The sequence below is a fragment of the Falco rusticolus genome, chromosome 6 (genome assembly GCF_015220075.1).
Source record: "Falco rusticolus isolate bFalRus1 chromosome 6, bFalRus1.pri, whole genome shotgun sequence".
Taxonomy (NCBI): Eukaryota; Metazoa; Chordata; class Aves; order Falconiformes; family Falconidae; genus Falco; species Falco rusticolus.
In genome coordinates, this window is record NC_051192.1 from 73635413 (window position 1) to 73659338 (window position 23926).

General features: G+C 40.9%; 1 protein-coding gene across 2 annotated transcripts; it reads right to left on the reverse strand.

Annotated features, from left to right (window-relative positions):
* Window positions 1–99: 99 nt before the first annotated feature.
* On the reverse strand, window positions 100–23469 carry RAB23 (RAB23, member RAS oncogene family). 2 transcript variants are annotated; one of them, XM_037391966.1, is made up of 7 exons: window positions 23394–23469; window positions 18203–18404; window positions 17277–17362; window positions 11531–11687; window positions 9938–10020; window positions 8541–8633; window positions 100–7671 (listed from the first exon to the last, which is right to left on the reverse strand). In XM_037391966.1, the coding sequence occupies exons 2-7, from the start codon at window positions 18355–18357 to the stop codon at window positions 7532–7534; spliced, it is 714 nt and encodes a 237-aa protein (XP_037247863.1). In that variant the 5' UTR covers window positions 18358–18404; window positions 23394–23469; the 3' UTR covers window positions 100–7531. The 2 variants fall into 2 exon arrangements, with proteins under 2 accessions (XP_037247863.1, XP_037247862.1); XM_037391965.1 differs by lacking the exon at window positions 23394–23469 and adding an exon at window positions 22874–23052.
* Between the last annotated feature and the right edge of the window lie 457 nt (window positions 23470–23926).

Below are 23926 nucleotides of genomic sequence, written 5' to 3' on the forward strand. Positions count from 1 at the left end.
TAGCCAGGGCTAGAAAGGGGCTCCGGCTCTCACAATATACCTTGAGGTGACCCATCCTGCCTCCCACTATCTAGCTGTAGTTTGAGGTTGCTGCGTGTCTTTTTTAGAAGCTAAAGGGGAATTGTATTCTATCAGCTGCTACTCTGCAAATTTGTTTTGCATCATCGACTGTGAAGCCACAGATCAAACGGCTGAATTCTCTACAGGCAGATGCTGTATTTGTTTCTTGTGTAGGATGGTACTTCTTACACTTGGCGTTAACTTACTTTTCAGGTGAGTGTTTTTTTCTTCTTTTTTTCTTTTCCTTTCTTTTTTTTCCTTCCACCCTCTCACACTCTGTAATTTCTGTTCATCATGGCCATGCTCTGGGGCTCAAAAGGTGCAGATCTTAGGGTAAGCCTGGAATTTTGCGACCTGTAGCCTGTCAGTCCTGCGCTATTTCCCCAGAGGGTGGTGGTCACACAAGGGGAGCAGGGGGTTCTCTGGCGCGGTGCTTGGCCTTCTGAATTTGGCTCAGATTAAAGCTCCGCTGGAGGGAGCTGGAAGATGATGCCACCAACCACAGGTTCCTCGGTGGCAGTGGGCTGCCTTGAGTGTCACAGCTGGATGCTCTTGGAGTACCAGCCCAAGGTGGGAGTTCCTTATGGAGGCTTCTGCTGCTCAGCCAAAGCTCTGGAGCGCGGTGGCTTTGAACTCCCTGTATGTGTGCAAGCAAACACTGACCGGCCCTTGGAAACCTCGGCAGCGCTGAGGTTACCATCACTGCATGTTATTCGAGAAGCGGCACTTCAGGAGAGTGCTTTCAGAACGATCAAAGTTCCAGCTTTGAGATTGTGAAAGGTTCCTAAGAATTTGCTGAGATTAATTGTATAATTACACTTTAAAAGTAACTGGTTTGTTTTCATAAGGTTTAGATTCTTGTGAATTTTAACAAGCAAAGTAAATCCTCTGCCTACTTTAACAGCATTAAACCCCTTGACAGTAATACACAGCGTGGGTTGTTCTCAGAAATCATGCTGTGAAATGTTGAACACAGCTTATTGATGCTTAGAATATTCCTTCAACATTTGGGGGGGTTAAGGCCATTATAAGCTTATTCAGGCCAGAAGTTTTTGTTTTGTTTTGTTTTTTAGATCCTCTTAATTGTACCAATAGCTAAAAGTATTTTTATAGCACTTAACAAGTGGTTTTGTTCTTGAGGACAAAATGAAGCGATCACAACCTGCATACCTACAGATGAGTTAGTAGTGTAGGTTAGACTTAATTTAAGTTACTGGTTTATTTTTTAAATTCTTCTGTTTGCCTTCCGCTTTCCTAAATCCTGTGTTACCTGACCCCCAGGAGGTCTGCAGTACAGCCACTGCTACCCTCTCCTATGCTTTAAAATTGCAGACTAACATCCCACGGCCATTAACGATCCCATAGAGCTGAACAATCTAATTTTACAACCAGTGACAAGTCTCCTTAAATGTTTCTTTCACACAGTCATACAGTAAGACACAGCATAAGACTTTTTTTTTTTTTTTCTTTAACTGTAGTTTCATACTGGCTATCTTAAAGTAACTCAAAATAGCTACACATAGTTGGCATCAAACACAGGATGGAAATCTACAAAAGAACAAATTAAAAGTTTTTCGCTATTTTGAAGTGCTCTGTTGTCAAAAAATCAAAACACAGTAGGCACAGCTGGGCAGACATAAGGCACCTCGGTCAAAGAATATGTAAGAAAAACCAAAGAACTTTTTGTTCCATTATCTCCCGAGCAATAAAATAGGCTGTGCTGCACTCCTCAGCATAAGCCAGGCGAACATGGGACATTTGTAAGTACGAAATGTTTTCTCGGAGAGGCCAGAAAGAACAGAGGTGTTTGCAGCGCTTACCTCTGGGGCTGGCCACGGGAGCCACGTTACATGGCCCCCCAGCAACAGCACGTGGCCGCACAGCACATAAAACCCCCGCCCAGACAGTGACAAAGCTTCAGTCTTCACTTCATTGTAGCTAAGCTCCTCCCCGAGCTAAAAATACGTGACCATAAAACTGTGAGTCGTCTCACATTTCAAGATTTTTTTCTTGCCCGAAACATTGCTAATTAATCCTTACAGGGGGGTTAAGCAAGCAAATTGTTTTTCTGTGTGTAAAGCTGCCTGCAAGAGGAAGCAGAAGTATATTACTTCCCAGATTCCTGAGATACCCGAGTAAAAAGGTAGACCCAGATGCTGGCTTGTGTTTTCCTAAAAAAGGACGAAAACCAAACCAAACAAAACCCCCAACTAATCATGCACTATTTACTTATTTCTTTTCAGAAAATGCGTCAGGCATCTGTGATGCATTAGTAGTATTTTAATGCCACTTTCAATGTCTACACCCATTCACTTCAACCTTGTCGCTGTATTAGCCAGACCAATCACGAAAACCAAAATGACCGTAAGGAGCAGGACAGAATCCATGTTTTGTATTATCTGAACTCCGTGGTGAAGAAATCGGAGGCGAGAGCTCAGAAACAGCATTTCTGTTGGCTTGGGGTACCCTCAAAGGAACAAGTGTGGGCGTCCAACGTGCTGCCTTGGATTCCGACTTGGCACCACAGACTAGTATCAGGCACAAGTTTCTCAAGCAGATTCAGGTTGCACAGCTCCAGGGTTACAGCTATTTTGTGAAATTTAATACAACGACAATTTAACATAACCACAAAAGTAGTGACTTCTATCAGACCAAACAGTAATCAAACAAACATGTTTAAATTGCGTGACACAACTAATGTCACTTTTCAAGAGAACAGCAGAATTAATTTGTCGGGATTTTACAGGAATGGCATACACAGAATATTTAGTTTTAAACATTTATTTTTCCACTTGAGGACTTATGATAAGTTATGTTGACTTTTTTTCTAAAAATATATTACATTTACTTGAGATCACGACTGTGGTAAGAACAATTAGGTACATTATCTGATTCAACTGTTCAGATACTCTTACTTGCAAGTTCACGTGTAAGCAATTTATTAGTAACGATGCATCTTTATCTTCACAATGAGAGTGGTATTTCTCCTGATCCACATTAATTTTTACTTTTTTTGACCAACTTTACTCAGTTCCGCTGAACCACTTTTATCTCTGTGACAGAAGAAATAGCACTCACTCCATAAATTATTCATCAGTATTTCCCTACTACTAGAAACCTGAGAATGAGTCTAGTTCCGTACTAGGACTCACCTGTCAGAGCCAGCTCTGAGATGACTCTTTCAAACAGTTGCATGTGAAGTGTTCTGTACGTTTCTCTTACTCTGTTATAGCACCTTTCATCTTAAATGCAAGCATTGCTGCATTTTTTCAATTTTGATTACCTGTTTGGATGCCATAGTTAACAGAGAAATACTTTCTTCTTTCAATACTATTTGAGCATTAAGGAAAAGATACAACTGTTGCTTCCTACAAAAAGATGGCAAGGTAGGTTTGATGAAAGCAAGCTTGTTGGACCGTGCTTGCTCCCTGGTTTATGTAATTAGCATTCGGGTACTGCAACTTCAACCAAGGGTTGATAATTATCTTTAGAAAAGCAGTAAGGGGCTTAGGGACCATGACCGGAATCCAAGAAGCATGCTTGTTGGTTTGCTGTATGACTGAAATCCCACTAGAGGGTTCTGCAGTGCAAATTATTAATTGTGCTATTAACTAGTAGCTATCAACTTGAACAGATGAATTAACAGGTTCAAAAGTGCATGTTCAGCGAGTATTCTGCATGTACCCCTGCATAACCTCCAGGCAGTACGTGTTCCGCTGCTCAATTCCCTTTAGTATAATGTACATCCACAGAAGTGATGCAAAGAAAAACTACGTGTGATATGCTGTAGCTCAGTGGGAGGGGGAAAGAAAAATTTTACTGAAGCATAAAAAAATTAAACAGGAAATCAGACTGACAGTATGGTAATTCAGGCATTTTGACTAAAAAAGGTTAAGCATTGCCTTAAGACACACTGAAAATAAGAAAGCTCCCAAACTGTCTTAAATGGATTGATTTTTTTTTTTTTAATTAACCACACAACACACAAGCACAAAAATCTTAGCGTGATCAGTCTTACAACTTGGAGATTTGTTATTTCCAGTTGGAAATACATCCCTAGCATTACCGCTTTGCATCAAGTGATGCCCCACTTACTGGGAGGATACCCATTCACTGAATGGATAGAACAGGGGAGTGACAGATGCTTTAGTGTCATACTCCTTAGCGAATGCTTATTTCACTAAGGCATTAACAATTACTGAAGTTTCCTGCTAGTGGTAGTATTATCAGGTGAAATCAAAGAATTTTGGCAAGATTCAGATAATACAGCCAACAAGCTATTCAGGAGATAATAACTGATAAAACAGGAGTGCAATTAGCTTAGTCTCACAGAACAACATTTTGTGGCTTGTGATAGGAACATCTGTTGCTCCTGATCCAGAGTGCTGATCTGTCACACAGACACACAGAGAAGGGCATTGTGATTATCAGCTCTACACCTGCAAGTTTTGGTAACTAAAGCACACGATACTTCAACGAGAACACTTTGAGTGGAGAATGGGGCAGTGTTTGTAATAAAAGTTATTCACAAAGGACAATATGAGTGCTTAACGTTTAGGCAAGTCTCTCCATCCAAAAGAAAAATTACTCTCGCTGAAGAGCAATGTGCATACCTAAGGATTCCTGCAATATGCAAGTCATCTGGTTTATATCTACACACTAACCCCAGTAGGATAAAAAATAAATTTTCAAGCAACGTACGTGCAGAGCACTCTCCAGAAAAATGCTAATTTGGACAATCTCCACCTCAGTCACACTGGAGAACAAGCACTGCAAAGTCACAACAAAGAGAAAGCAACTTTAGTTTTAAGATGGGAATGAAATGAAAACTCACTGTTACCCAATGCTGCAAATATATATTCCTACATGAAAGTACGTATACTAAATTTCAACATAGCCTAAATTCAGCAAGTCTGTCAAGTCTCCACCTATGAAAATTTCTACTGAGTTTTCAGTCCTTAAACCAGTGGTTTATAATGACAGACCTTAAATGCAAACGGCTTACGCAATAGTACGTCTACGGCAGGGGTCCTCAAACCTTTTAAGCAGGGGGCTGGCGCGCAGATGAAGTAGCAGGCAGTCATCTGCGGCTGCTTGGTTTCCCCCCCACAACCCCCAGCGGGGGGGAGGGGGCGTTGTGTAAATACTGGGGGCCGGATTGAGGACCCTGGGGGGCCGTATCCAGACTGCGGGCCGTAGTTTGAGGACCCCTGGTCTACGGTATAACATGTCATAGTACAAATGGTCATTACAGGTAATAAAGACATTTTTCAGTACTCTGTACAAAGTCAAACAAGGCAAAAAAGATGTTTCAGACACTTTGTGGTTTTGTTTCCTTTTGAAGAAAAAAAGAATAAAAAAATGTGAAACTGGCAGACAGACAACGAAATGTAAGAGTTTCCATATTAAAAACAGTTATCAAAATTCTTCATGCATACACTCTATTCCACATCCTGAATTTGTAAGGTGGCCCCATGATGTACAGTCATAAGTCTTATCCTAAGTACCTTACTACTTAAATTGCTAAGACAGACAGGACTTGACTCCATCTTTACATACATACAGTGATTAAATGCACTAGTTAAAAAATAAAGGCCTTTATCCAAGAGAAAATATAGGAAACATTACGGTGAAGAACAGAGTTTTGCTGCACTAGCGAAGGGGACTCAGTGCCTTGAAGGCTGCCTTCTTGCCAGCAACAGGAGATGCTTTAACAGTTTGTCAAGGAAACAACGGTACTTGGTAGAAAGTCTAACATAGTAAACATGTAATACAGAGTTCAGCGATCTTTAGTGTTTGTGCATAACTTGCCACCCACTTCTCTCCCTGCAAACTGGGGGGGGGGGGGGGGCGAGGGGAAGAGTACATTTCAGTTTTCATACTCACTGACTTAGAAACGAAGTCAACCTTCCTACATGGATTCACACAGTGAAAAGTCCTTCCTCCAAAAATATACAGGATCACTCAACTCATTTTCATTTTCATACACCATTTAAAAAACTATTAAAACTTTGAATTTTTTCAAGCAGCATATTTTGCATTTGTCAACCGCAGGTTTGTTGTAGAAATCCTAGAAAGTTAAAATTATATACCGTACAAAACCATGTAAACAAAATGGGTATTTTTTTAAAAGGCATGCATGCTCTTGTAGAGGATTAAAAAGTGTTTATTTTTGGTAAATAAAAAGATATCATGCTCAGCATTTTTAAAAGCACCTTAGTGATTTAGGAGCCTAAGCCCACACAACTTCAATTTAGATTTGGTCTCCTAAACATCTAAATCAATTCTGTAAAATTACTTGAGCACTTTGACAAAATTTTGCCACGTCTCAGGTCTTGCAGAATTAAGATCTTCTGTGACCAGCAGCTAACTTTGAATCTTGAGACAATATTCAAGAATGTCCCATTAACGTAATTCACCCATCAGCTGCATTTTTTGGATCCTTCATAACTCAGTTTATAGAACCTATTAAAAATTTTGCCAGAGATTAATATTTTGTGACACCACTTTGCAAGTTCCTTTTTCATAGACAACACAGGATACAACAATCAAATTTGAACAGGAATATGATTATACTATTTGTTCCTTCTGAATAGCTATTAGTGTGAAAGACACTGTTACTTGTTCGATCTGTTAAGACTGAGAAAAACAAACTTACAAAAACTTCTGTAGCACATCATTACGTAAAAAGAAGGAGCATTTTTGGCACCATACATTTTTAAACCTAAACTTTTAGGCCCAAAGTATAGCAAGTTAAGCAGACACAGTGGCAGCTGGGAAAGCCTCACCTGAAATGCAACATTGTTAACGGAAATTTTTTTTTTTTTTGGAAGATGCTATTTTGTGATCATTAGCATTGATCTCCAAGTAACATAACACTGGAATTTAGCCTAAATATTCATACCAAACGTTTACATATATACCTTAGCACTCATATATATAATACAAGTATATTGCACTGACAGAACTGCCAGAATCCACATTAATACGGTCGGGCATAAAAGGTAGTCTCTTCTTTTCACTCTTCATTTATCTTAAGTTTCCTCACTAACCAATTCTAACATTTTCCTTGAAATGTAGTTGCAAGGTTGCTACTTTACCTTGGGCCATAGTGTTATGGTCTGTACCTATATTTGGAAGTATTATCCTTACATTAAATGTGCTTTGCAAATCAGAAATACCTAGTTCATAGCTCTGTAAATAATTCCTTGAAAAAGGAGAAGCTTGCCTAATTTTTACAAAGTGCACAGGGCAGCCACGGTTCTGTTTTGCCACCAGGTGTCTCACACTACACACCAAAACCCACTGCATCAGCAAGTTTATATAAATCCATCCTCTAACAGGGATCCCACAGGCACAAGTTTTGCTAAAGCACTGGTGAAAATACCTCTACAGCTGGCTTTATTCTGCATTCAATTGCACAACTTCATCCAATTCACTGGGTTGCTTTTTTCCCCCTCTGACAAGTGGTCTAAGGTATGCTGCAGTTGCTAAAAGGGCTTCTGTTTTTCTTGGTCCTCTGTTTGTTCGGTCTAAGGTTGATGACATCTCCACCGTTAAGAGTGCTAGAATTTTGGTTGGAGTGACTTCCACCAGCTGTATTAAAAACACCTACAGAATTTAAAGACAAGAAAAGTATTTATATTTCTTTACTTCCTGCAGTAATACATTAACACTTATGCCTTAGTAAGTGTTGCTTCTTAACAATGCACCTCAAATGCATACTCTAGTATTTTAAAGTTTTTAAAGGCTTTATGTATTTTGGGGTCAGTTTTGCAGCTAAATTTGAAGTAGAGCCAGCTGGAATTGCTAGCCAGGCAATAGTTAAAGCTGGCGTACATCTATGTAATTGAAGGGCAACATATGCACTCATCTGTGTATACGCATGCTACTAATTGCATGGTGAACAGGGTTATGGTTAATTGAGTAATATAATAAAAGAAAAACATGACAACTTTGAAGTTAGAAACTTTGCTGAGATAAAGGTAAGGAAAAAGCCTGAATAAAAAGGGAGTGCTTTAAGGAAAACAAATGAACTGACTCAGAAATGCTTTAAAGAAGTTCAGTGTTCCCTTACAAAAGGCAGTTTACAAAGACCTTCTGATTACATGCCAGATTCTTTCACCGTGAGTCTCTTGTAAATCTGTACATCTGTACCAAGACGAGTAACACTAATACTAATTACTTTAAAAAAAGCCAACAAGCATACTTTCTTAAGTCCTTACACAATGTTTGTTTAAACAAATTTAATAAAAGGGCACTTGCCAAACATTAGCTAGACACTTCAGTACATCAGTTTGACAGTCTTGTAACTGTAGAGTCACAAAGTTATTTCACAGAAGAAGACAATATCCTAAGACAGGAAGGTAATAATTAGACCCTGATTCACCTTGTACTAACTCCATAAGGAAACAGATGAAACCATAAGCTTTGATGGCACAAAATACTGGTTCTGGGTTTTTTTATTACAGTATACATACCAATCTTGTTACTGCTTGTATGTACTGGTTCTGGATCTTCAGCTGTTTGTTGCTTGAGCCTTTGAAGATATTTATCAGCCAAATACTTAAAAACTGAAACGTTAAAAAGAAAAAAAGTACATCAGAGTATGCTTAAAAATAATCTCCATATCAATAATAGTACCTTTGTATCAAAATTTTGACAAAAGTGCATTTGATGCCACAGATTTAACACGATCTAGTAAGTGATTATCTCTCGGTAGGCCTGTGTACCCAAGCAGAATCCAGATCAGTCCAGCATCTACCCAGGTCTTACAGTCTGCAGTACTGAAGTCTTGCACAGCAGACAGAAACATCTCAAAACTCCTATAATAAAGCTGGCACATACATATTGCCAAACATTCCAATTCAATTCAAACTTGGAACTTTTTAACGTTATATAGGAATTTTACCTTTTTTTTTTTTTTTTTTTTTTGCAAGAAGCCTTAGAATAATAGCAGGCACGTAAAGTAAGTCTGTTAATAAAAACTTGGCAGCAACATTTTTCTAGTTAACTAATGCTACCTTCCTTTATATTGGAGTGTGTAAAGTCTACCTAGGATTCTGAAAAAATATACAACTACAGGAGAATTTTCAGAGCCTGTATATCTTGTTATTTAAATTTGAAATTAATAACTCATGAAGTTGATACAGAAACCTTTTACATTTTCTCTTGCAGTTTTTTTTTCTTTCAAGGCAAATGATGTTAACAGAGAAGAAACAATTAGTTTACTAGTAAGTTTGTCTGATTAAACAAAAAACCAAGTTACCAGATAGTATAGTTCACAAATATTCATACCCATCCCGCAAAAGATAGCGACTGAATTTTATAACAGAAATTAAATATATACATTAAAAAGTGATGCTTAGGAGTTAGCCAAATACCACCAGTAGACAAAAGGCTGCGAGAGATCCAATCTTTAACACAACGTTAACAATCTTAAATACAACTAAACTATGAGATAATTGCTTGTATCAATTATTTATTAAGTATTATCAATTACAAAATAATTCAACAACAAAAAAATAGTTCAACAATTTGTATATTGTAATAATTGAACTTCTACATATATTTGTTTTAAAAGCTCAGTGCTTACTGACAGTCATTAGGACCAAGCAGTTTTAACACACTGGCACTTCTAAATACTGAAGCTGTGCACTGTTTCTGGCAGAACAAGGAAATACATCCACAAAGAAGCAGGCCTAACACACTGGTATCAAATAATTCTAGCCATCTCTGAAGTGTGCAGCTCAGGATAAAAAGGACTGCCAACGGCACGCAACAACATGGGAAGTAACAGCTCAGCTCCAAGCTAGAGCGTGGTACAGTGCTACAGAGCCCAGGGCAGGACAGCCACCCGCGCTGCTGAATCTCATACCTTCAGTTACGTTCAGGTCTTCCTTCACGGATGCTCGGTAGAACCTTAACTTCAGCTTTTTTGCCAGTGCTTCTGCCTCTTCGCTGCACAACAGAAAACAACTTTGTAAATACTAATCTGTATCATCTGTCAGCTTTCATCCTTATAGACAAAATGCTTCATCCTAAGTTAAACATGGCAAGGTGGGTTAAGAAACTCTGACAGTCAAAAAATACCTGACACTTATGTTTTTACAATATTTCTACTATAAAAAGAAGGTATTTTTACATGCAGGTTCTTTATGACAAGAAGTAATTGCATTTCAGTATTTATTGACTTAACTAAAATTTCCCAAGGGTTTGAAGACAGATGTCAGTGCAACCAAAAGGAAGGAGGCTGTTAATAACGGCAATAAACTCAGAACAATTACCACTGCAGTCAAAACAACAACAACAACAAAGTAATCCTTAAGTATATTTTCATAAAGCAGTAGACTCTGCAATCAGGTGAGTGCAGAGATGAAATCAAGATTTACTTTTTTCTGTGAAGTGAAAGGTAACTTGTGCTAAATTTTAAGGAAACTGGAAAATTTCACCAAGGGAAATCATGCCATCAGAAAGATGATGTTACTGAGGCAGAGTATTCTGAGAACAAAACCTAAGTGACATACCATGAATAAAGGAGGAGTTCAAATGCAATTTTGCTTTTCCTTTGAAAAATCCTCAGTATTCTTTGCAGAGGGAGCAGAAGCTGATTTATGCCATCAATGATAGCAAGCATAGAACAAAGAAAGCCAGTGCAGGAAACAACAGAAAGAAGAAATAATCTACATGTCTCTGGAACATGGTATAAATAAAGAAGCGGAGAATGATCGACTCCATCATGCAATATTTTCTACATGATATGCTGTGGCAAACAAAAGTTAGCACTTGTTAAGCTGATTTTATGGCAAGAATGAAATTGGTCATATATACAAAGGCAGAACGAAGTGACAGTAAAATCTGTGAAGAAAAATATAGTGAAGAAGGATCAGCACCATGCAGTTTAAGAATATTACCAGATACGGGTTTCTATAGAGTTCTAATGTTTTGACAAAAATGAGCAATAAAACCAGATTAATGAAAAGTGAAGCAAAGAATATTAAGATACTTTTTCAAAAAACCCGTTTAATACTTGGTTATCATTTCAGCAAGCATTCACTAGCCAAACTAGCACAGCACAATTAATAGTAATTGTAACTAAATTTTAACAGGAGAGAAAATTTAGTTTTATAATTTCCGATTAACAAAAAAAACAAAAGAAAAGAGAATCACAGCACAGCACAAGAAAACTCTTCATGTTATTCCTCTGGTTTTTTGTCTGACACTTCAGAAGAAGGCATGAAGCGAAGAGAAAACTCTTAGTTTTGCAAGCACATCTGCCCAAGTAACTACACTCATGCAGCAATACCCATCACCTGCATTTCTAGGGCATGTTTTGATGCAGGGCATAGGTTTGACAACCTAGATATCGTAAGTCTTCACCAGAAACTCCCATGGACTCTGGGTTTTTTTAAAATGTGTGCATACAGCAGCCACGTATTGTTCTTTAAAAACAGTAAGATAAAACTCCTACTTCTTTATGCAAGAGTCATCAAGAAGATCAATCTTATTCTGCACAAGAACTGTGGGAATGTCTCCAACTTCAGTCACAACTTTTTCCTTCCAGGTAGGGATTGCTTTGAAGGACTCTCTATCAGTTGTAGAAAACACAAGAACACAAGCCTGGGCTCCTAAAAATACACAAATCAATTACAAATACAAATAAATATAAATCAACCAACAAAGACTAAAAAAAAATAAAATCATCATCTATAATGTATTTCAAATACCAGGGATTTTTCACATTTTTCCCATAAAAGTGTGCTTTTACCACCAGCTAGTGTCAAACCAATGGTCATAAATTCCCCAAATGAAAACAGACCGATGATTATTTTGACGTTATACCCATTCTTCATGATGGCTCTAGGTCTGTTATCTTTCAAGCTATTTCCACCATGGTGCATGTATGTCGGGGAAAGGAACAGGAGGGGGTATGGAAAAGCTGAAAAAAAGGAAAAGGAGGTTTGTTTATTGCTCATTGTTTTCCAGACAGCTTAATGGAGGCCAGAAGCACACTTTACATTATCCTTTGTGCTACAGTAATCTGGAATTTGAGAACCAGAAAACTTTAAAAGTTTTCAGAGGAAATTATAATTATTCCAAGTAAATTGTTTAGTAGCCTTTTGGAGAAACTAAGTGGATTTCTATTTCTTACCAATTCTATCACAGCGCTATGACAAATTATACAAAATGTTTTGTACCATTTTTTTTTACGGTTTGTAACAGCCTTGACAATAGTTAAACCCCATGGATACTGAGAAAGTACCTCCACAGCTGAAATATTAGTAAGTTTTCTTTTGACTATCTAGTAGCCCTTTGTCATCCTCAAAAAATACTTTTCCTTGCACATAAACACATGAAGAAACACTTCATTATTTATATGTCTTTAATATATTTGCTATTTAGTAATACAGTGTAAAAGGAATAGATAGCTAGTATCTTTGAGACTCTAACCTTGTGGTGAATATCACAAACTAATTACACATAGCATAAAAAATTATTTCATCAGTATGAATTTTCTTTTTTCTGTGAGTTTCACCAAGTATCCCACATTCCTGTATTTCGTTTCTCTTTCTTTGACACAAAGCACTTGAGTTATTTTGTTAGGTTTCCTTTTATTTAGCTTTTCAAAGCCAAGTTCAGTCTACATTTACAGAAGTTTTCCTATGCTCTTCAACATTCTTTCACATGCCATTAAGACCCTTCTGGTATAGTTTTGTACAAAACAGTAAGAACTGCCCTCAATTTCAAATCAAGCTCTACTAACAAAACAGTAGCAACGCAGTCTTCCATAATTTTCCCTATTATCTCTGTTCTAAAATTTTGTTTGTTTTCCTTAATGTCCACACTATACTGTAATGTGTGCAATTATTCTGATATAATTCCACTTAGAATCCTGAGATACGCGTAAAATTAATTACTCTTTCCAAAGCAGGTTAGTTTGCATTTGTCAATGCTGAATGTAACCTATCATCTTGCAAACTAGCTTAATACAGCCTCTCAGGTTCTTTGCTTTACTGGAGATGAGAATATTTATTAAAAGACTCTTACCATCTGTAAATGTCACCTTATTCAGTTCTAAGACTAAGAAACCCAATGTGAAGTTTCCATCCTAAGACACTTTCACTTCATCTCTCTCCTTCCATCCATTACTTCTGAATGTTAAAACATGGAGATAACTTGGTAATATTAAGTTTAGAGGGAAAAGTCCTAGCATGTGGTAGGTCAAAAGTGGGTGACTTACAACATCAGACCTCCTTCATTACAGTACATGTAGCATGCTGTCGACAGGGACAGTAAAAATAACTCAGCTTGGCCATATTACGTTTTAAAGATAATTATGATAGGCTCTGATCAGCAATCAGATTGAAGTATTTTTGAGGACCTTCAAGATTCTGATATTTACAGGTTCTTACTGGGAAGTTAACAAACAACAGTAAAAGAAAGTGTCATCAACAATGACAAATTCTATACACTTACATAATGGTGTATTTCCAAACATCTGTTGAAGGTTTTGATCACTGGATTGTATGGAATTTCAAAATTTACTAATCGAATAACCCTGCAAAATGCTTATTTAAGAAGAGAAGAACAAATGGGAGTATTCTTCTCAAAAAGTATCAATTGGGATCTTTCTGGAAGTATGCTTCAGTATAGTGCAGAAGTTAGTATGGCAATAAAGTTCAACAAAAGATGCTGCAGGGCTGAGATCTTAATAGGTAAATACTTTTCATCTTCTAAGAATATTGCTAAATACTCAATATTTCTATTAAGAACATAAACAAGTTTAATAAATTATAATGTTTATGTAGGAGTTCTAAGGGGGGGGGGGGGGGGGGGAAGGACAAAACCCAGGATTTAGGCATGTAAACACCTTTCTGTGTGCAATGACTGACAGTATTCAAGAGTCAATAACATCATTATCTCACTCATGCACTGCAAATGTAGTCATACACACCTCTGTCATACAACAGATGGTGTATGACAACCAACACCAGCAGCAAAGTCACAGGATAGTGTCAGACACGAGCTTAACAGCTAAAACCAGAATGTTCTTGGTGAATATTTTAAATCAAAGCATTTTGTAAAAAGTTCAATAAATAAATAAATAAATAAAAAACATAAAATATATTTGTATGAATAAATAGGAAATATTGATTTTTAAAAGTAATTAATTAAATAAATTTCATAAAGCTACTTTAAAGTATTGAAGAAAAGGACACTGGATTTTTTGTGTGCAATTACTGCTTTGATTACCCCCGTATCTTTATTTTAAAAAGGTTCCAGTTGGCTGCAGAATCACTGATACAATATTCATACCTGGACTAGTTCAGAAAATAATTAAGAGAGTAGCGCTAGCATCTACTTGATTCAAGTAGAGCATGAGCTTGTCAGCTGAGTTCTCAAAGATTCTCAGCAGACCAAACCACCCTCACAGACTCCATAACCACTTGTGGCTTTTCCCCTTTCATATCAACACAAAGCCTATGTCATAGAAACTGTGTGTCAAAGAAATCCCTTTCCATGAGTGGGCTCACACAGGGCTTTATACCTGGGACCTAATGATTCCACTCTTCCGTTCTTTGCCTCAGCTTTTCCAGGCTATGACAGAAAACACAAGTTCACTATAAAACTGAAGGGGGCTTGTTCAACCTTACACTGAGATCAAAACCCAAGGTCGATGATATCATCATCCAGAAGTTTTGTGGACTGTTGGTGTTCTAACTGCTGTGGATCCTGGCTGTATTTAACAGGCTTAGCACTGTTTAAGGTCTCACTAGCAGCATCCAAATGAGGGCTGCCTTCTTCCAAACCGGACCAGGACAGTCTTGCAGCCCTCCCATTATCATAGCTCCTACGGCCAAAAGTGATTGGTAAGTGCAAGCTAGAGCAATGCCATGAAGGCCTGAGAAATACAAAGTCTAATTATTGTGCAACAAAAATAAGATCCTGAAAATTTGACTAATCAGCAGCTGAATAACAGACTAATGAGCAAGATACCTGTTTTCCATCAAAAACCTAACAAAGGTCTACCCAAATACCAGTGGTAGCAGATGGAAGAGATACATGCATGAAGAAGTGATCAAATACTGCCTTGAGAAACATCTCTAACATGGACAGAAGACATGGTGCTGCTAATGACAGCCACTTGTGTATGTGCTTAGCATATGAATGAACTACCTAGCCAATTAGAAAACGTGTGGCTTCCATAGCACTGAAACTGGTAAGAAGATGCATGATACAATATAATTATATTTTATATAATTATATTTTAAAATTATGAAATACATACTGAGCTTCCTTCAACTCTTTGAATTTAGGCTGCTGGACTCCTCACGTTGTGTGACCGTGGGCATGCAGCTACACCAGCTGCACATATTTGCCTGTACATAGAAAACCACATGACAAATCCACTGTCAGCTCCAATTTTGTTTCTCTGCAAGGCTGAAAAATTTCATCCCTGGACAAGAAGGGCTCAGAAACAGGCTTTGAAGCATTCATTGTGATGAGCAGCTGATCCCAGAACTAACGATACATAATATTCCAGGAGAGTACGTAAGCCCTAGTGTAATGATAGTGGGACAGTGATGTGTGGGAATGGCAGACCTTACAAGTAACAGCCAGCGTCTATCTTACCAACCTTAAGGGGCATCCTCCCCTTCTCAGCAGTAATTGGCAATTAAATGCTTGCATGTTGTAAGCTTGACCTTTTGCTTCTATAATATTGTGCTTGCAGACCTGATGCTAAACCAAAATTTCATTCCAGGCTCTTACAACTTCCCTTGTCCTTCATGAGTCAAGGTCTAGTGCAGAACAGTCACTGTATCTAGTAGCTTGAACCTGTTAATACATCCATCACGTTATCTACAACACCTGTCCACAGGATGACTGCGTCCTACTTCACAGCAGCCTCTTCAGTATAAAGATCTTGGAGGCAGAGATCTAACTGCACTACGCTAGGCACAAGTCATGAGCATCTCAAGGTATGCATGCAGGCTTTTTTTGTTTTTTCCTTTTAAACCACCAGGTTGCCTGCGGTAAGTGAGGCCAGTAAGTGTACTTTTAAGTTCTTCTGAAGATTCCACATATAACATATCAGTCACAGGAATTTGGAGAAAAAGTCTTTGGCTTGAAACAACTGCGGAGAACAATGCACACAAGAGAACTGAAGGCCAGGAGAATAAAAAGGATGCTTCAAGGGAATCGAGTACCGCCTTCTAAAATTCTTATTTTACAGCTGACAAGTTAACTAACAGAATGATCTATGTCCACATGAGGATAAAAATAAATGAGAAAAGAAAGATTTTTCTCTGAAGAAACTGTAATTGTCAATTATGAGCAACTGGAAACATTACCAAAAAAGCCCTATTAGTTGACAAAACAATCATGAAATATATGTATAAAGGTCAGAGGACTATACTATCCTGTAACACCATGGCATAACTATTATTTTATCTCGAAATGAGGTCATTTTATACTATAGCAATATATTTTCCCAGCCATCAGGTAATTAGCTGGGCAAGAACTGAATCATGGAATCTTTGCCAAGTCATTCATATCCCTCACATTAAAAAAATAAAAAGGAAAGATTTTCACAACTACTGTTAAATTATATGCAAAGAAAGCTAAGTATGCAGTTTGTTAACTGGCAAAATAAACTGCCTTTATATGACTGAATAATACCATTTCTATTTTAAGAAGTAAATATACTTTCCTTATTACTCTATTGTGCTCAAGTGTTCAAGGTAGCCTCTACTAGCAAGAGAACCGTTGTGTCTAGTAAACTATCTTTCTAGGATCACCGGTGGATTTTTTTTCCCCTTGGACAAATTTCTAAGTGCATCAGCCATAGTTTTTGGGACATTTACAAATACATATCTTACAGAAGTAATAAAACACTTTTAGAGGGAAAATATAGATTTGCCTTTGACTGTTTAAATAGCTACTTTCTGTCCAGTTCCTGTGCAGATATTTGTCTCATTCTGTTCTAAGTTTTTTAAAGGGTACTACTGAACATTCTGCATAAAGTGGCACTTCATTAAGGCAAGGATCTTGCATGAAGGGGAAAAATATTTAAGAATTGAAAAAGGCAAACTAAACACGCTTTGCAACACATGTGGTAACTAAAATTCTTAATACAAAGACAGGAAAATATTTGAGAGCTGTGCAGACCAAAAAAGCAACAACTAACTACCAAATAACAAACATGGCATTTTCACCTCTATAGTAGGCCTTAGTTATGGCATCAAATTCTTCTTGACCTGCAGTGTCCCATAACATTAGCCTGACATCTTCATCATTAACTCTGAAATAAACAATACAGTTTTATAATCAATACAATGAACAAGAGCAATTCAAAATGACTGACATGGAAGTACTTCCATGTCTACAATGTAAGAGTAATCCATGTCAAATTTAACTTGATTTAAATATAATGAAACTTAATAACAGTTCACCTCCGTAACATACTATGGCAATAGTGCCTCAATTACATTACATGCTCTTTACTGAAAATCTGTATTGCATTTTCATCTTCCTTTCCTCCTCTTCCTCTACATTTCCCTCTACAAGGAAAAATAATATACACATCCAAACAAAACTTAAGATGGCCAAATAATAGTCCTCTTGACTTTTTAATTATCTTACAAAATGTATAGAATTTTCTTACTTCTCTTTACCACAGTATTTTCCATTTTAACAAAGAAAATTGGGTATTATCTGGTTATATTACATGAAGAGACTAAATCTATAGCATATTTAGTTGTTTTTTCCATGGTCATTTTTATTTCTATTGTCTAATAAATGTGTGTAATGGGTTTACTGTAAGCACTTATACTTCTTCCACAAGAAATTACAAAAAAAAAAAATAATCAAAACCAAACAACAGGTGGTAGAAGACAAAGGAAACTTGTCAAAAAGCTTAGAATGACAGAGGTTCCAAATTTTATTTAGAATTCTAAATCCTGACTGGAAAAGAGTGATATAATTTCAGCCCACAGTGCAGGACAGAAAATGATTCCCTTTACTGTGCTTCAAAAAGAGCAGGCCTTGTCTTCCAAGCCTTTGTAAATCTTAGCATTACAACAGAACAAAGAAATAAAGGGAAAGGTAAAAATCAATAGTATGGCATCTGTTTAATACATACTGGATTTGTCTTTCCAGGAAATCTACACCAATAGTTTTCTTGTAGTCTTTTGTAAAAATCCCCTTGCAATATCGCTGAATCATACTGGACTTCCCAACAGCTCCATTTCCTACTACTACCACCTTAATGGCCACTTCCATATCTTCTTCCAACATCTTTGTGTCTCAGATGACTCTCTGGCTTATTCAGGAAACTATTGATCCTGTAAACAAAGTAAATGCCTATGTTCATAAAACCAACGTGAGTAGCAAGCAAGAGGAAAGATGATCACACACATTAGGATACACACAGGTAGTAAAATTTCCTTCCAGTTCTGCCACTTACTGTTTAAATGACCTCTGGCAAGTTATTTAAGTAGTCTGTACTTTGATTTGACACTTATTAATTGGAAATTAATATAACTGTTCACGAAAAATATCCTTCTACTGTACAAATGTATTGTCATATTCTGATTAAGCTCCTGATGCTCCACTGCTAACGCGTACAAGGAGCTCAACTGATCAACCTAGCATGTATCATGAGTCAAAGTACAGCAACTTCTAACCTCAGCCACTGTTCTCTTACGCCCAGTCACCTAGCACCAATACTGGTGCTTTGAAGACATAAACCTACATCATTCTGTGATTACACCCCTTACTCCAGTTCTTACAAATTTGTCTACATTTGTCTTTCTGAGGAAGTCAATAAAAATCATAATCAAATTTGTGTGCGCTCCTCTTCATCTAATTTTTGGCATGTGAATCAAAACACTAAACGTATACATATTACTGGGTAATTCTGAAGGTATTTTCCAAAGGCTTTTTTTTTTAAATAAGAAATGGAATAATCCAACTGTCTTAAAGTATTTTTTTGGATGCTCAAACTTTTAGATAATTTATCTTATCAACACTCAATATGCAAGTTATATACATTTTAAAAGTCCATATCATAAGTATATTAGGTGTGACCATAATGTCCCATCACACGGCTACTGCAGGGGAGCCACCTAATTTCTCTCTGATTTAGTTTTTCCCACATACACTGTACAGTAAGTAGAGAAGAAGCCAAGCGGCTGCAGTCACAGAGTTCAGAGCACAAGCTCTTATAGTGGATAGAGATTTTTACATAAACTAGAATTCCAATGTGCAAAAATGGAAAACAATTTATTTGGCTTACTGCAAAGATATTTCATTCAAGTTTTGGTGTTTTGTTTTTGGTTTGGTTTTTTGTTTGTTGTTTTTTTTTAATGAGGAAGAAAGGGATGCATACATAATCATACAACTATAGAATCATTTAGGTTTGAAAAGACCTTTAAGATCTTTGAGTCCAACCATTAACCTAGCACTGCTTAGCCCATCACTAAACCATGTCCCCAGGCGCCACACCTACACGTCTTTCAAATACCTCCAGGGATGGTGACTCAACCACTTCCACCGGCAGCCTTTCCAATGTTTGACCACCCTTTCTGTGAAGAAATTTTTCCCCATATCCAATCTAAACCTCCTCTGGCACAACATGAGGCCATTTCCTCTTGTCCTATTGCTTGTTCCTTGGGAGAAGAGACTGACACCCACCTTGCTACAGCCTCCTTTCAGGTAACTTGAAGAGAGCAACAAGGTTCCCCCTGAGCCTCCTTTTCTCCAGGCTAAAAGACCCCAGCTCCCTCATCAGATGTTCTCCAGACCCTTCACCAGCATCGCTGCCCTTCTTTGGACACACTCCAGCACCTCAATGTCTTTCTTGTAGTGAGGGGCCCAAACCAGTATTTGAGGTGCAGCCTCACCAGTGATGAGTACAGAGGGATGCTCACTTTCCCTGTCCTGCTGGCCATGCTGTTTCTGATACCAGCCAGGATGCTCTTAGCCACCTTGGCCACCTGGGCACACTGCTGGCTCATATCAGCCAGCTGATGACCAGCACCCCCCGGTCCTTTCCCACCAGGCACTTTTCCATGTGCTTTTCCCCAGGCCTGTAGCCTTGTGTGGGGTTGTTGTGACCCAAGTGTAGGACCCAGCACTGAGCCTTGTTGAACCTCATAAAATTGGCCTTGGCCCATCAATCCAGCCCACCCAGATCCCTCTGCAGAGCCTTCCTGCCCTCAAGCAGACCAACACTCCGCTCAAGTTGATGTTGTCTGCAGATTTACTGAGGGTGTACATGATCCCTTCATCCAGATCCATACAGATCAGGATAATATCCAGACCTTGATGAAGTCCTGTTTACAGGACTGGCCGCAATACAGAGTCCTGGGGAACACCACTTGGGACCAGCCGCCCACTACATTGAATTCTATTCACCCCTATTTTACCCAGCAAACAGTACACCCGTCTAAGCCACAAGCAGCCAGGTTCTCCAGGAGAATGCTGTGGGAAACTGTGTCAAAGGCTTTACTGAGCTCCAGGTAGGCAACATCCACAGTCTTTCCCTCATCCACGAAGCCAGGTCACCCTGTCATACAAGGAGATCAGGTTCATCAAGCAGGACTTTCCTTTCATAAACCCATGCTGACTGGGCCCCTAGTTGTCCTGTACGAGCTGTGTGATGGCACTCAAGATTATCTGCTCCATAACCTTCGCTGGCACGAGATCAGAATGACTGGCCTGTAGATCCTTGGATCCTCCTTCTGGCCCTTCTTATAGATGGGCATCACATTGGCTAACTGCCACTCAGCTGGGACATCCCTGGTTAGCCAGGACGGCTGATAAATGGATTAAACAAGGCTCAGGGAGCACTTCTACCAGCTCCCTCAGCACCCTTGGGTGGATCCCATCCAGCCCCATGAACCTGCGTGTGTCTAAGTGGTGTAGCAGGTTTCTGACCATTTTGCCTTAGATTATGGGGAATGCTCCCCATCCCTGTCTTCAAGCTCAGAATCGAAAAGTGTAATTTCATCATCACTATGCCCAAAATGGCCTCCAACCACCACACCACCTACAGGCCCTTCCCTGGTCACAAACAGCAGGTCCAGCGGGGCTCTCTCCGGGCTGGCTCCCTCACCAGCTGTGTCGGGAAGCTCTTGCACACACTCCGGGAACTTCCTAGACTGTCTCCTCTCTGCTGTATTGTATTTCCAGCACAGGCCTGGTAAGTTCAAGCCCCCCATGAGAAGAAGGGCTAGCAACTGCGAGGCTTCTTCCAGCTGCTTATAGAATATTTCATCTGCCTCTTCATCCCGGTTGGGTGGTCTGTAACAGACTCCCATCAGGATACCTGCCCCGCTGGCCTTCCTCTTGATCCTTACGCATAAACACTCAACCCTACCATCACCATAATGAAGCTCTAGACAATCAAAACACTCCCCAACATCCAGGGCTACCCCACCACCTCTCCCGCCTTGTCTACCCCTCCTGAGGAGTTTAGAGCCATCCACTGCAGCACCGCAGTTGTGCCAGTCATCCCACCATGCTTCCATGACGGCAACTGTGTCACAGTTTTCCTGCTGCACAATGGCTTCCAGCTCCTCCTGTTTGCTGCCCATGCCGTGTGCACTGGTGTAGGTGCACTTCACTTGGGCTATTGGTCCCGCCACCTTTTGCGAGGGGGGGAGAAGCCCTAATTCCTACGTGACTGTTCTCAGGCGCTTCCATGGATTCTAACACATCACTAACCCTGGTGTCTTTGCTGCTGCATGGATCTGCATCCCCTGCCTCCACTGAGACAGCAGACTGAAGCATCTTGCTGGCACACCATCCCTCAAAACTTACTGTCTCTAGCGAGCCTGGTTTTCTCCCTTTCTCCCTTCAAATCTAGTTTAAAGCCCTTTCAATAAGCCCTGCTAACTCCTGTGCAAGACGCTTTTCCCCCTTTGAGGCAGGAGTACCCCATCTGTTGCCAGCAGGCCTGGTGTTGTGTAGACCAAGCCATGATAAAAAAACCCCAAAATTCTGCCGGTGGCACCAGGCTCAGAGCCAGGTATCGATCTGCTGGCTCTTCCTGTTTCCTCCCTCATCATTCCCTGCAACTGGAAGGATAGAGGAGAACATCACTTGCACTCCTGATCCTTTAACCAGCCATCCCAAGGCCCTGACATCTCTCTTGAGTGCCCACAGACTTCTTGTGGCAGCTTCATCGCTGCCCACCTCACAAAAGCTGTGCCTCCCCTGGGTTCGCTGTGCTGGGGTACCATCACAGCAACACTGCACACCTGCAGATTTCTTCTGAAGAACTAAGTTACCCTCCTTTCAAAGGAGGAAAACACATCTGTTTTAAAGATTGTGCCCATCACCACACACACATCACCCCGCGCTGTAAGGGCTGGGCTACCTGACACCCTCGCTGCAGCTCACCAGGCAGGTAATGTTTCTGGATTGCCTTCGGTTGCATTACACGTTACTATACATGTATTTTTATCAGGTATTCGGCACGCACCGCTAAAACTGCCGCTATGTCTGCCCCCAGCAATCCGGATGGCCATTTTAAGCGAGGAACTGCGCTCGGCAGACGGCCGCCCGGTGGTCTCCCCGCACAGGGCTGCCCGCAGCCGCCCCCCGGCCCTGCCCGCGGGACGCCGCCGCCGCGGCCACGCACACGGCGGACGCTCGGCCGGCCGCCCCGGCCCCTTCCCGCGGCTCCGGCCCCTCCGGCGCCCGCCCCGCCGCCTCCCCGGCCCCACTCCCCGCCAGCACCCGCCCGCCCCGGGGCGCGCTCAGCCGCCGCCCCGATTCCCGCCTGCCCGCCCGCGGCTCCTCTCACCAGCCCCTCGCCGGAGCGGGGCGGGCGGCTCTCCCTCAGCGGGCACGGCGGCCGCTCCACCGCAGCGCCGGCGCGGCAGGGAAGGGGGGAAGGAGGGAAGGCGAGAAGGAGGGAAGGCGAGAGGAAACCGCTCGCTGGGGCCGACCCAACCCGGACGCATATCCCGGCTCCCCCGCCCGGAAGCGCCGTCAGGACTGGGGGCGCCGCTCGGGGAGGTGCCTGCCCGCTGCCCCCGCCCCCGAGGCGCCGGCGCCCCCGGTCCGCAAGCGGCGGGTGGGCGGGCGGCCGGGGCCGGCCGGGCGCCGGGGGGGTGGGCTGGCGGCTGGCCGGGCGCCCCCCGCGTGGCGTTGGGTTTCGGAGCTGTTGGTCGCCTGAGCGGGGGGAGAAGCCGGGGGAGGTGGCGGATGGGGTCCGCCTGCCCGGCTGCGGGAGGTTTTCGTCCGCGTCCCCGAGGGAAGGTGTGGGCGAGGCTGCGCTCCCCGGGTGCGTTCCTCCCTGCCCGGCGGCCTGTCTGCCTCACCTCGTCAGCCGTGGAAAAAACCTCTGCGTGGCCAGCCGTGGCCTTCCCGCCGGCCATCGCTGCCGGCAGCTGCCGCTCCCGGGGGGGTACCCACGGTTTGAGCAAGGTGCGGTTATGCCAGGTCTCAGCCCGTCACCGTCGCACGTGGTCTGCCAGCTTCCAGACTTTAAATAAAACAGAACACGTTAGGCTTTAGCATAATTGCAGAGATCGTAGTCTTAACGATCTTAAGATGTCCCATTGTGGCTTTTTGTTGTTTTGTTTGGTTTTTAAAGTTAGACTGATAAAAGATGTCCCCTGCCTTAAAATCCCCTTTTTTTTACATATTGCAAAGCACCTCCGGTTGGCTTGGGTGGCTGCTCCCAGTGTCCCCCAGCACTCCTGCTCAGGTACAGCCAAGTAACGCCTGGGTATTACCAAGTCTGTTGCTGAAAACCGAGGTCTCTAGCCCTGTCCCATGCTTCTGAGGCTACATCTTCACTCCAGAGTCAACTGCTGTTGCCTGTGCCTAAATAAATACCTTTTGGATTAGT